Source organism: Perognathus longimembris, chromosome 11, assembly GCF_023159225.1.
Source record: "Perognathus longimembris pacificus isolate PPM17 chromosome 11, ASM2315922v1, whole genome shotgun sequence".
In the NCBI taxonomy this organism is placed as follows: Eukaryota; Metazoa; Chordata; class Mammalia; order Rodentia; family Heteromyidae; genus Perognathus; species Perognathus longimembris.
Window position 1 is genome coordinate 27,583,935 of NC_063171.1, and position 14,383 is coordinate 27,598,317.

Consider the following 14,383-nt stretch of genomic DNA (forward strand, 5'->3'; position numbering starts at 1 on the left):
CTAGACCTTACTAACATTGTACAAGAGAGGAGGGATGGTAGGGACAGGATATTTAACTAGCATGTTTGGTCCTCAGAACCCTTTGAAAGTGAAAATGTGATGCTCAATAAGATTCTGATTTCCCAATGCCACAATAGAAATAAAGGGCAAATAGGAAAACAAGTAGCCTTAAGTTTTGTTTTCTTTCTCTTTGATTAGTTATACTGAGAGGCAAAAATTCCCTGAACTGAAAAGATTTGAAAGAGTCTATTATATCTTAGAAAAGTTAAAAACAGTAGTCTTAAAAGTGACATCTAGTAAGAGAAAAGCACAGATATATATATATATATATAAATATATATGTAGATAGATAGATAGATATATCCCCTACTAAATCATCAAAGCTGCTACCTTAGTGTTTGAAAGGTGAAATTAGGACTGCAGAGGGAGTAACATGTTTATGTGAAAGTATAGCTTATAGCTGATTGAAATGTAATCAGTATTTAGAAGGATGCTGCTATGTTTTGCATTGAAAGTGGTTAAAATTTACATCTCTTTAGAAATCAGTACAAAAAGTAATTCTCTCAAAGGAAAGATAAGCCAATAATTAATAAAGACAAGTGTTCAGATTTATTTGGAAATTCACAGTTTCTAATGGCACTACAGCTCCGTAGTAACACACTGGAAGTCTCTCTCCCCAACACACAGATGCTGTCTCTTCCCCCCCTCTCTCTGCTCGCATCTGGACCTCTTTTCAAGGGCCTTCTATATAATCAGGCCCCTTTGCTCTGAATGGCTAATTGTGCAGACTGGAAAGAAAATAAATCTTCTAGAACATACTGTTACCCTAAAGCAGCAACTTAAAACAAATAAAAAAGGCTTTAAATAAGTCACATTACAAACAATGCCTTGAAAACGGTATTAGACAAGTTAAAAAAGTTATTACTAAAAGTGCTGAATAAGTTATAACTTAAATCTCTTATCACAAAATGTTCAATGCTCGCTCTTTCACAAAGAAACATTTTTCACTCACTGTACAATCACACACTAAGAAATCATTTTGCTCAATACAGTCATGGCCCATTATTTTTTGAAGGAAAAAAGGCAAACAAAGACAGACATATTGACATCACACACATGTATCTCTGCACATTATAGCCAACACAAAGCAAACATCAAGGAATAATCATCCCTTTAGACTGTCAAATAGATAAGGCCTCACAAACTCACCACTGGTCTGTACATATGTACACAGGCAGTGATTCTACCATGAGATGTGGTCTCACATTGATATAAAGGTTTGGGGGATATTTATTGTGAATGTTTATGTTGTAATGCAGCTTTGCAAATGTGTGTTTGCAAATACTAGTCATTGGCAAGAAAAGATCGTCTAGTTTTACTCCCTCATTAAGTTAGTAACTAAGAAAAAAGTAATACAGTCCAAATAAGTGAAAATAAAATTAAGGGCCTCATCATTTACCTAATAGAATGGACTTAAGTTCCAGCTAGTGTTTCTTTCCAGTGAGTTTGTTAAGCAGAGATCTATTTGGCAAGTCTTGAGGATTTTACACTGTCTGACCCATACTGCTGAGCTCCAGGCACATCTTAAAGCCTTGTAGTGTTTGCAGCTTTAAAACCCTAACAAAGTTACAAAAGAAATCAAATGACAGAAAGGTTCTCCCTCCTCTTCCAGTGGCATTATAAATAGACAAAAGGCACATAAATATGGGAAGGTGCAAGAAATAGGAACAAAGCTAAAGGAAGAGGTTTAGGCTTCCATTCCTATCCCACCCAAGAAACTGGGGTCCCAAATTATTTTTGTCCCGGTAATTAATCTGTGAAAAAAAATCTTTATAAAATGTCTATCATTATTCTTGTAGGAAGTGATCAGCCTTGTAAAACTGTAGCTCATTAACCAAGATTGACACGATCATGTCTACTTTTTAAAAAGGCAGAAATCATAATTTCTGAATACTTTTCCCAATATTTTCTCCCTCCCCACCCAAACCCTCCAAATACCACAGACTGTTCTTCAAGAACAACAACGAAATGTTGCCAGTATGAAAAGTTCAATTACTTTTAGATATGTCCTGAGACTGTGGTAACACCAAATGTTCCCACGGTGATCTCTTTGTTTCCTTTGATTATGTCATGCAGGCTTGGCAATGATCCTGACTTAGTCTGTATTAGAGTTTTTATCAATTTTCCTTGGTCTTGGACTTTAGACCGCCTTCGTTTTAAAGCCCTCTTCTCAGTTTTTGTCTTTTGGGACTGTCCATTGCACAGACTTGTGCAAGCTGAAATGCCACAAAAATAGGACTCTTCCGACTGTGATGAAGTTTCTGAGCTTCCCTCCGAGGGAGGGCCCTTGTAAGAAGAGTGATAAACTTCTCCTATGTTAGAAAAATCTCTCTGGTTCGTAAAAGGTTTTCTTCCTTTTATGTCTCCATTGGCTACTGGGTGCAATGGATCTGCAGGCTTAATGGTCTCGATTTTTTCTGTTTTATACTTGCAGCGTTTCTTCTTTAATACAAACAAAAGAAAAAATAGAGTTAGACCTCCAGATGATTTTAAACACCTATGAGAGCTGAACTAGGGCAAGCAAAGTGTCAACATCTGGTGGGAAATAAAATATTGTTATAAATTCAGACACATATGCACACTGGAAGTTATTAGCTACCCATTTGGTAAGGAAAATAACCCAAAAACCTAGTAACTGATTATCTGCCACCCATGAATACAGATTTAAAGTGGCAGCTAACACCTGAATACCAGTTACGTATGTACCCAGCGTCATATTAGTTACATTTACACACATCTTACTTTTTAATCCTGAAAGGTTTTCCTTGATTCCCAAATGAAAAAAACAAAGCTTCAGTTATCTGGCTCCTTACATGGCTTATAAAGTAGAAAATGTCCAAAGTGAAACTGAGCTTTAGGTTCTATGTCATAGAGAAAATTATCACTAATCAGAAGGCAGGCAAATATCCTAAGTACATAATGAACTTTGCCCCTACAATGGGTCATTTAAGAAGACACAAACTATGTGTGTTTGTTTCCTCATTTAAAGAGTGGGGGCATCCCACTTTTGGGTATCTATCCAAAAGACCACAAACATAATCACACTAAAGACACCAGCACAACAATGTTCATCGCAGCACAATTTGTCATAGCTAGAATCTGAACCAACCCAGATGCCCCTCAGTAGACGAATGGATCAGGAAAATGTGGTACATATACACAACGGAATTTTATGCCTCTATCAGAAAGAATGACATTGCCCCATTCGTAAGGAAATGGAAGGACTTGGAAAAACTTATACTAAGTGAAGTGAGCCAGACCCAAAGAAACATGGACTATATGGTCTCCCTTATAGGGAATAATTAGCACAGGTTTAGGCAAGTCACAGCAGAGGATCACAGGAGCCCAATAGCTATACCCTTATGAACACATAAGATAATGCTAAGTGAAATGAACTCCATGTTATGGAAACGATTGTTATATCACAGTTGTAACTACTTTCAACGTGCCATATATAACTGTAGCCTCTATTATTCATGATATTCCTCTATCACCTTCCTGTGGTTGTACCTACACTATCTCTGTACCTTATCTGAGTATACTGGAAACCGTGTGTACTGGTATTAGAACCAGAAAATTGGAAGGGAATACCAAAATCGAGAGACACAGGGTAAAAAAAAACAAACAACTACAAAAGCAATACTTACAAACTGTTTGATGAAAATGAACTGAACAACGGAACAACTCGTGGGGGGGAGGGGAATGGGAAAGAGGGAGGGGGAGGGGGAAATGAGGGACGAGGTAACAGTACAAGAAATGTATCCAATGTCTAATGTATGAAAGTGCAAGCTCTCTGTAATTCAGTTTGATAAAAAAAAAAAGTGGGGCATCACCACCTGCTGGTTGCTGTGAGGATTACAGGAAGGGTGTGAGTAGGCATGGTGCATGCACATTATGCTTCTCGTCCAAGGAAGCTGTCTAAAGGTTGTATAGTAAGGACTTTAAAGATGAGAAAATGCTTCATGGTTCCTAGATCACACAAAATGGGCTACAGTGAACTGTAGGTCTGCTTGCTGTCCCCTTTAAATATTTACTTACAACATTATTATAACTGAAAATAAACAGTAAGTACTATCTAAAAGCAAAATTACACTTTTCAATCTACTATAAATATATCAATTATTTCCTAGAAACTATTACCTTTTTTTCTGGTGAGAACTTGAGGGGTTCTACGATGTACAAGTCATTTGGATCTACTATAAGAAAAAGAGATTTAAAATGAAAAGTAGATTATGGTATGAATAAAAAAACACTAGACTATCCCATAGTAATTAGTCCATTAATAGGATTAATGAATTGATATTTTATAATGTAATCTATGTTTTTACTAGTAATATAAATATTGGTAACATAAATGACGATATTTTTATTCATTTTAAACTAGTAAGCCAGCAGAGGCAAGGGAAGATAGTACCACTTTTTTGTTTTGCCAGTCCTGGGGCTTGAAATCAGGGCCTTGGCCCTGTCCCTGAGCTTCTTTTGCTCAAGGCTAGTGCTCTACCATTTGAGCTACAGCACCACTTCTGGCCTTTTCTGTTTATGTGATACTGAGAAATCAAACTCAGGGCTTCATGCATGCTAGTGAAGCACACTCTACCACTAAGTCACATCAAAGTTATTTGAAGGCTGGCTGTCAATCTTGAAAATAAACAATCTTCCTATCTATTTAAATATATATAAATAATTTGTATATCCTTGTTATGACTTTAACAAATGGTTATCAACTAACATAAGGATCCTTCTCTGAGCCAGCCTTTTCCTCTTACCTGATGAGAAAAACAACATATTTAATAACCAAACCTAGAGATAATTGAAGTACTTCTCTAAAAGACTAAATTCCACATAGTGTAAAAAATGGTGGCTAAAAAGTGCAACAAGCCAGTTAGAGGAGCACATGCACAAAGAGATCCAATAAATTTTTTTCTAATTGATTACTGCTATGCCTAAAATTATTAACTCTGAAATCTAAAAACAGTTTGAACATGCAATACATACATGGCCAAGCAATAATAAATATTTTCTAGCATGTTGGTAAATTAGATCTATATTATAGCTCTGTCTACACTTTCATTACTCAAAGCAATTTAGTACTCTTAACCCATTCTCTTATAACAAGATAAACAAAATGTAGAGCTATAGAACTCTGCCCCATTCAACCTGCTTAAGATTTTTTTTTTTTTTTTTTTTTTTTTTGCTAGTCCTGGGGCTTGGACTCAGGGCCTGAGCACTATCCCTGGCATCTTCTTGCTCAAGGCTAGCACTCTGCCAACCTGAGCCACAGTGCCACTTCTGGCCTTTTTTATATATGTGATGCTGAGGAATCGAACCTAGGGCAAGCACTCTTGCCACAAGGCCATATTCCCAGTCCCTGCTTAAGACATTTTAAGGCCAGCAAACATGAAAAGCTTTCAGTGCTGCAAAAACAGTAATCCTTGGGCCAAGATGGTCAAGTGAAACAAGGCATTTTGTTCTGAGGGCATTTGCCAATGCTAAAAAACAAAAAAGAATAGATTGTAAAGGCATAGTAGAAGAATCAAAACTTTTATCTTCAGGCTCACTCAAGTAGCAATATTAAGACACCCGCTACATCTGCACAATAATACTGCACAATAACATGGGAACCCAAAGCACTATATCGTCTTAGGTAAAGAACGAATTTGCACTTCAAATTACTAACATGTAGTGCCTAATGAGATTTGAATGCGAAGTGTTACATGACTGTAAAACAAACAAAATTCTCTCTGAAAGAGGAACCTACAATCTGTTAAGATAAACCAGTAACTATCAAATAACAGAAAAATAAAGCATCCTGACAAAAATACAGCAGCACTCTGCTGTGTACACATAAATAATACCAAATATATGTATATATATAACATCTTCATTTATTACTAACATTAATAAATATGTGTTACTGTAAAAATAAATACCACTACAAATTATTTGTCTAAGTGAAAATAGCACACAAAGACAGGCAACCACACACACACACCACACACCAAATGTACATACTAAGACAATTATATGAATAGGTTCACAACAGATTCACAGACTTAATATTAAAATGATCAGAAACTATGAAGACAAATTATGCTTACAATGTTTAAATGCAAGTATAGACAAATGTAGTAACAAACTCAGGGGCAAACTCGCACAGAATAATTCCTTGGAAAGACAAAATTAAAATCAATAAAATGAACATCAAGAAATGGGTATTTGAAAAGGGGAGGGGGTAAGTAAGAAGGGGGAGAATACAGTCAGAGATTCAATGTATATCCTACAAAACTAAGAAAAGGGATGAGTTGGGAGGAACAAATGACAATAGTTGAGGGATGATATTCATCAAGATACACTGTACTCATACATGGCTTTGATGAATCAATTCCTTTGTACTTAAATTTTAAAAGGCTTGAAAATATCCACAAAAATATTTTTAAAGACATAGATTTTTTAAAATAACAAATTACAAAACAATTCTTAGAAATAATAGTAACTGAAATAAAAAATCCAAAAGCATAAATTTTTGTTAGTGGTGGTGGTACTGGGTTTGAACTCAGGACCTTACTTGCTAGGCAAAGACTCCCTGCCACTTAATCCAAATTCCCAGCCTCAAAGAGTAAATATAATAACAGACTAGATATAGCTGAGACTATGTGGCCTAAAGACATATTAAATAAAATAGTAATCTAAAATACAGCATAAAGAGGCAAAGAGATGGTAGATTTACAAAACAAAGAGATGGGCTAATAAATTCTGTTAAATTTGAGGATCTGAAACAGAACAAATCACTGGTAATATCTGAGGTACTGATAAAAGGTAACAACCCACTGATTCAAAGAACCCAACAAACCTCCAAGTACTAAAGGAGAATATATCTCATTTCAGAGCTTTAAGAGAATGACAAGTGAGAGCTCTTAGGAAGAGCTGAAAAACACTTGTGAAGCTCACAGTCCATTCAGCAGTAGAGGCTTCTCAAAACACTATGATTTCTTCAGAGGAGTGACTACAGAATGGTCTCCCTACCTCCACTTCATTATCAACTTTTATATTGGCAATCATCGTACTATAAAGTTTGGCTCTTAAATGTTCAGCATAAGCTTATGTGACGAGAGTTGGATCTGCAGATGATAGCATTTGGATAGCATTTGGAGGTAGTAGCAAATTTAGAAGGTGGGACCTCATTGGAAGAAGTAGGTCACTGAAGGCACATCCTTGAATGCAAAGCTGAATCCTGGCCCCTTTCTCAATTTTCGCTTCCTGTCTGCTATGTTGTTGAGCAATCTTACTGTACAACATGTTTCCCTCATCAGCAGTCAGCACGTTCTGTTTCACTATGGATTCCCCCCAAAACAAAGCTTTGAAACCTCTAAGCCAAACTCAATCTTTCCTCAATATCAATTACAGGTGGATTAAAGACTTAAAAACTCAAAGAGAAGAATACGTAAAAGAAAATACAACAGTATTGTCCACAAGCAAGGAATAAAAAACTCTTAACAAGAGAAAAGAAGCATTACAAAAATAAAAGAAAAATTCATCTGATTATATAAAAATAAGACTATTCTATTTCACTTAAAGGGTTAAAAAAGTGACATAAGACACCTACAACATATTTAACTGACCAACATATAGAATTTAAATTTTATTAAGCCACAAAAACAAGAAAGAAACAAATAACTCAAGAAAAGAACAGATAATAATTTTTAAAGGCCCAAGAAAACCAAATGAGTCTTAAGTAGTAGATAAGGGATACAGCTCCATGGGAGAAGATCTAACTGATTCAGGACCTGGGTTTGACTTCAGCACAAACAATAAACTGTTCAAGTAAAAATAATCAGTAATTACAACAGTACAGTGCAAATTACAACTGCACTGGAGTTAACAATTTCAAGTATTAGCAAGAAGACAGACCAATGAAAACTCTCACAATACTGATGGAAACACCAACTACAATACCAACTACACCAACTACAAAATACAATATACAATAGTATATACAAGTACACAACCCAGCAATTTTATGTCCCAGGTAATATTCCTAGGAAAACTCATGCAACTAATGTTCCAGTACACAAATAACAGGGGTATTCATTCCAACAGCCTAAACCAGTGGTAGAACAAATACACTGTGATTTCATCAGTTACTGAAAGTGTTTGAAAACATAATGTTGAATGCAATTGTGTATATAGATTACAAGTATGATGTGGCATGAATGAGACAAAAAGAGCACATATGGTTTAATTCCATTTACCAAAAACCTCAAAGCCAGGCAGAGATCAAGTTATATTGTTGAGGAATCTATGGATGATAGCATTATTAAGAAAATGATGATTTTAAATAGCCAAGATAGGCATTACCTCTGGGAGAAGGAAAATCACTGGTACTAGGCAAGTGAAATTTCTTGACAGCATGCTATTTACACAGAATTTTTACTCTGGAATTGTTTGATACACTGAACATGCCCACAAGAAAAAATATAGAGAAAATTTTCCTGACCCTGGACTTGACAATGACTTCTCGGAAGAGGTGACAAAAGCAAAATTAGCAAATGGAGCTGCATCAATATGAAAAACATATTTGGGTGCTGGTAGCTCATATCTGTAATCCTAGCTACTCACGAAGCTGAGATCTGAGGATTGTGGTTTAAAGCTAGCCAGTCCATAAAACTCTATAATTAACCAGCAAAAGCCAAAAGTGGACCACTGTCTAAAATAGAAGAGTACCAGCCTTGAGTGAAAAAGCCAAGGTTATAGTGCCCAAGTACTGAGTTCAAGACCTAGTATGAACACACACACACACACACACACACAAAAAACTTCTATAGACAAAACTGAATGAAAAAGCAATAGAGAATTAGAGATGATAATATTAGTAAACCATGTATCTGCTAACATAAATAACCCAATTTAAAATACATAAAGCACTTGAATACAAATATTTTTAAAAATAAGATCTATTTGATCATCACCAATCATCAGAGAAATGCAAAGCAAAAACAAAATATGGTATCTCACATCCATTAGAATGGATATTATTTAAAAAGAAAACAAAAACAGAAAATATAAGTATTCATGATGATGTGTTGAAACTGGATGTGCTAGTGATAAGGCTGTATAGTGGCATAGTAAATAATGAGAAATAATATGGAGGTTTTTCAAAAATAGATTAAAACGAGAGCTATCATATGATCTAGCAATCCCACTTCTGGGCTTTTATCCTGAAGCAAGAACTTGAAGAGGTGTTTGTACACCCATGTTCATAAAAGCACTATTCACAATAGCCAAGAAGGAAAGTGATTTAAATGCTCATCCAAAGATGAATAAAGAAAATTTGGTAAATACAACATTCCACCAAATACTTAACTTAAGAAAAGTCCAATCACATGTTATATATAAATACACCTTAAGGACATGTTACATACTATAAGCCAATCACAGACAAATACTCTACACACATGGGAATATCTCAAGTAGTTAAATTCATAGAAAACAGAAAATACAATAGAAGCTTCAAGAGGCTAAGTGGAAAGGAGAGGAACAAAAAAGGCTCTTAGTTAACAGACATAGGATTTCAGGTTTGCAAGATAAACAGAGATTCATCTTACAGAGATCATTTTTTTTTTTTAATCTTTTTTTTTGGCCAGTCCTGGGCCTTGGACTCAGGGCCTGAGCACTGTCCCTGGCTTCTTCCCGCTCAAGGCTAGCACTCTGCCACTTGAGCCACAGCGCCGCTTCTGGCCGTTTTCTGTATATGTGGTGCTGGGGAATCGAACCTAGGGCCTCGTGTATCCGAGGCAGGCACTCTTGCCACTAGGCCATATCCCCAGCCCAGAGATCATTTTTAACTAAGTAATGAGAACTTACCATTACTGAGTTGCACACTTAAAATGGCTAAGATAATTTTTTTTACTATAATTTAAAAAACTAAGCCTGGTTCCTTCTCAGAGCTTAGAAGTAAAAATTAATACAAAACAGGTAAAATCAACCAGATAGACTGTGATAAATGCCGCAAGCTATCCAACATATGAAGACACGAATAGTGGAATCACAACTAAAGTCAAATCTCTCACCTACTATACTTAACTCATTTTAAATATATGGCTAAGCTAAGACGACCTCATTGTTTAAAATAGAAGTAAACTATTATTAGGAGCAAAGGCCTTAAAGAGTTAGAAGAGAAATAAAATAATAGCCATAATTTCACAAACTAGAAGCGATTAAAAAGGGAAAAAAGTAACATCAATGTATTTCTAAACTTCCTAAGTGTAACTCAAATTGGCAATTCATATTCTTCCAAGAGAATGGCTATAAGACCTGAAATACTAAATGTTTACTAGGATGTGGAACAAATGAAATAGCTGATGGGAGGGCAAATTCATCTAGTGTTCTGGAAACCTGTGAAGCACTTCATATTAAAGCTGAACATACACATACACTATGATCCAAGTACTGCTTTCTATCTGGGAGAATATTCAAAAAAAATACATGAGCATATTTTCTCAAAGTTATGTGAAAGGACAAAAATAAAAATAGTACAAATATAGTAATGAATAATATGCAGTATATCTGTATAATGAAATATTGTATAGAAATCAGAAAAAACAACCATATTCAATGCCACAGAAATCTTAAAATAGAAAAAAATACTATTCTAGGGAGGGGGATGGGTAGTCATTGAAAGAGTACAAAGAAATTTTCAAAGTGTTGGATAATGTTCTTCTTTTTAATCTAGATGTTTGTAGAGGCCTGTTGAGTTTTTGAAGATTCATTTACCTTTACAATTATAATTAGACTTTCTTATATAAAATATCTCAATGAAAAATTTCACTTAAAAAGATACAACAACTAGAAGGAAAACTGAGAAACAAAACAGCAGGAAGGAGGAAGAGTTTTACTACCCTAAGTACCTACGTAACAAATCTGAAAGCTCTGATTATAATGAGTGAAGCTGAGGAAATATTTGAATGATTTAATCAACTGACACATGCTGCTTAGTTACACAATTCTAAAACCAGAGAGCACAGCCAGTTATTATTAAGGAAGCAATCCTAACTGAAACACAGGATTAATTGGTTATTTTAATATTACTATGAAGACAAATTTCTAAGTTTCTTAGTTAAGTATTAATTACAAAAGCACTGAAATTTCAAAGGCATTGAAATAGGAAAACAGCCACCCAGTACACATCTATCCACCTATATGTATGTATTTATTGACTGTTAGACAATGAAACCCAATTATAGATTCTGGGTTATAAAAAGAGATCAGATTTTTTTTTTTTAGAAAGTGCCTCACAGTCCTATACTAGAGACAAAAAGGGTCCTACCTGTACAGGAAGAGGAGGCAGAAAAGCACAGGATGCTATGGGAGCACATTCAGGTTTTCCATATCTGCTGAACTTTCTCAACCATCCCTTTCTAAAAAGAAATACTTCTAAACAGGAGCATGTGTAAACAAAACTACCCATTGCTATTTAAATAAACTAGGTCCCCCACCCCAACCTTTGAGCTTTTAAAGGAACAAAGAGATTTAAAATGTGGAAATGATAAAGTGGCTTTGACAGCACAAACACAAAGGTTACTTGCATTCATTTTTTGTTGTTGTTGCAGATGGTCACAAACACAACATTGCCATTAAACTTATGCCAGAAATAAGCTAGTTTCATATATATATAGATATACATATTATATTTTCATAAAAAGCTACCTTCTTTGCCAGTTAACTGTAGAGACTTGGATCTGATGAGTGGAAATGAAGTTCTTCTTTTCAAACTCAAATCATCATAGGAAGAAAAACACCTAACACATTAAGAAAAATCATTATTGGACATAATTTTACTACAAATAACTTACTATGTAGTTAAGCTAAGGCTAAATGGAGACTCTATTGAGAACTGTCCATAGTACGTGAGACTAAATTTAATTCAACATACCAATTAGCACTGTTATTATAAGGGCAACAAATATTCTTGTCTACAGATACTATAGTCCACCTCTTCTGAATATTCACAGTTGAGTACTTTTCTCTACCAAACATTTCAAGCATTTTAATGCTTTTATTATCAGTGTTTTTATTCTAAGTCATACAGCCATCCAGGTATAAAACAATCTCACTAGTCTAATGTTGCATTTTTAGTTTCAAAATTATAGGAAAATATGATTAGGAAAAGTAATTGCTTCAGTGACCCTTTGCTGCACAATTCACAAGGAAAGTAAAAAGCACAGTGAAAGAAACGAAAAATTGTAAACTACAATGCAAATATTACCTTTTAGGACTTGGATATTGATTACTTTTAGGAAGTTTTGAAATATAATCGCCATCAAATTGAGAAGTGTTTCTACAACGCTGCATACAAAGCATCAGTCCCAAGACAACACAGAGAACCAAGGATATGACAAGATAGCTCTGTCGATCTGAAACCTAAGATAAGAAGATAATGTAGCAGGAGTAATCATAATAATAAATCATACTAGAAAAAATATAATGGGACCCAAAATTCAAAGAACAAAGAATTCAAAACTATAAATGAAAAGCATACTGTGAAAGCAATGTGATTTTATTCTTATTTTCCCATCAATTTCAAATTTAAGGAAAAGCAGTACAATGAGCATATATTTATGCCTCTCATTTTGATGCTCACCAATCTCTAGTCTCTCCCTGTGTATAACACTGAACACTATTCAGTTATTTAAGACAAAAATCTGAGAATCATCCTTGATTCTTCTTCCTCATATGTCCAAAGTTTCACTGAGGCTTATTTTCAACCTCTTCTACCAAATCACTATCATCACATTATTCTCCACTCCTAGAAACCTTGTTCAAGCCAACCTCACCCAGGTTAGTGAAATTGTCTAGTAACTGTTTTCCTTCCTGCTTCTGCTTTTATTGTCCTTCAACAGGCAACTGTCTACAGTGTGACAAGCAGACAATTCTCAATATGTTAAGCATTAATAAGGCAATCACATCATTTCTTCAATGTTCCAATAACCTTCAATGCTCAGAATAAAATTCAAACTCTAAATCATGTGCATAGGTCTATTATCATTTGCAGCTATCCCAGCTTCCTTTCTGCCTCCAATGTATCAGTTTCTAATCCTGAGCCTAATTCTATAGTAACATGTTTGATCTCCAGAAATTGTGTACCAAGACTAAGTACCTTTGGGTACTCAATTCTAAAGCCACTTCCTCCCATGGTTCTTCTAAGAACACCAGCTAGAATGGCATCTCTTCCTACTTCTACTGACCTACACACTTACATTTCATTCTCTTCACAGCACTTACTATGAACAGCAATTCTGTTTGTTTATTCATTACATATATTCACTATATGGATTCAACCCTTCCTCTAGAACACAGCCCTGTGGGGCCTGGTCTGCTGAGTGTAGTATATGCACCAATGGATGACCACTCATGCCTCACAGTATATAATACTCTGGCTGTTGAATATACACTTCAAAATCACTCAAGTTTGTGCCTTGTGAATAAGCAATTTCATAAGCCTTGTAAGTGAAAAATGAAGTATGTGAAATATACTTTGTAAATGGACTGTTAAAAGAGCTATATATAAGTATTATTGGAAAGCATTACTTAATCTTATCAAAACTAAAATCAGGTTTTACAGAAGATTTTGTTTCCAAAATGTTAAAGTGCTACATTTTGCTGTTTTTGAAAAAGTGCTCTATAAATCATTTTTTATGATTAGTTTTTAGGAAGCATGTCCACGTTTACAGGCTTGCGTTCATGACTATCTTTATATGTGCACTGTGTCTTGCAATAGCAGCATTAACAATTACCTCTCTTTTTAATTCTGCTACAGTTGTTGATAAGTTTGAAACAAGCTGTGTCATGTTGGTCAATTGCGCCTGTAGTAGCTGGATAGCTTCAGTTTGCCTCTGGTCCTATGATAAAAGATTAAGTATCACTTGTCTTTGTGTTTCATCTACATATTACATTTTGAATTTAAGTAAATAATATGAAAACCACCAAGTCCTTGCAAAACATAGGTATTATCAATTTTCACCAGAAAATTTAAAAACAAAATACTTCAAAGAATTTGGATCTGTGGTCAATTCTTCCCTTGAAAACAACTTTTTTTTTTTAACCACTCACTACTTTAATATATAATATTGTATAAAAGCTTGTTGATTACTTTTCAACTTACAGTGGGTTCCCTATGTGTGAACTAGTATATAACTAGTCATGTACAAAAACTGCCTCTCTGTTGAATAATTCTAGAGCTAAGTAGTTGGTAGAAAGACTTGTTGAAAGATTTTTCAAGAACGTTTCTGGGGCTGGTAATGGGGCTTAGCAGTAGAGTGCTTGCCTA

The 14,383-nt window shown here is 34.9% G+C and overlaps 1 protein-coding gene across 8 annotated transcripts in view; it reads right to left on the reverse strand.

Moving 5' to 3' along the window:
- Positions 1-586: 586 nt before the first annotated feature.
- Positions 587-14,383, reverse strand: part of Suco (SUN domain containing ossification factor) — a 72,271-nt gene continuing 58,474 nt past the window's right edge. For 5 of the 8 annotated variants that reach the window (XM_048358310.1, XM_048358306.1, XM_048358308.1 and 2 more), the window contains 5 exons: positions 13,851-13,955; positions 12,323-12,477; positions 11,764-11,855; positions 4,201-4,256; positions 587-2,502 (listed from right to left, as the gene is read on the reverse strand). In XM_048358310.1, coding sequence (XP_048214267.1) covers positions 2,059-2,502; positions 4,201-4,256; positions 11,764-11,855; positions 12,323-12,477; positions 13,851-13,955 — 852 coding nt within the window. In that variant the 3' untranslated portion in view covers positions 587-2,058. Of the gene's footprint in view, positions 2,503-4,200; positions 4,257-11,383; positions 11,475-11,763; positions 11,856-12,322; positions 12,478-13,850; positions 13,956-14,383 lie in introns of all 8 variants that reach the window. The other 3 variants (XM_048358307.1, XM_048358305.1, XR_007212663.1) reach the window with 2 other exon arrangements.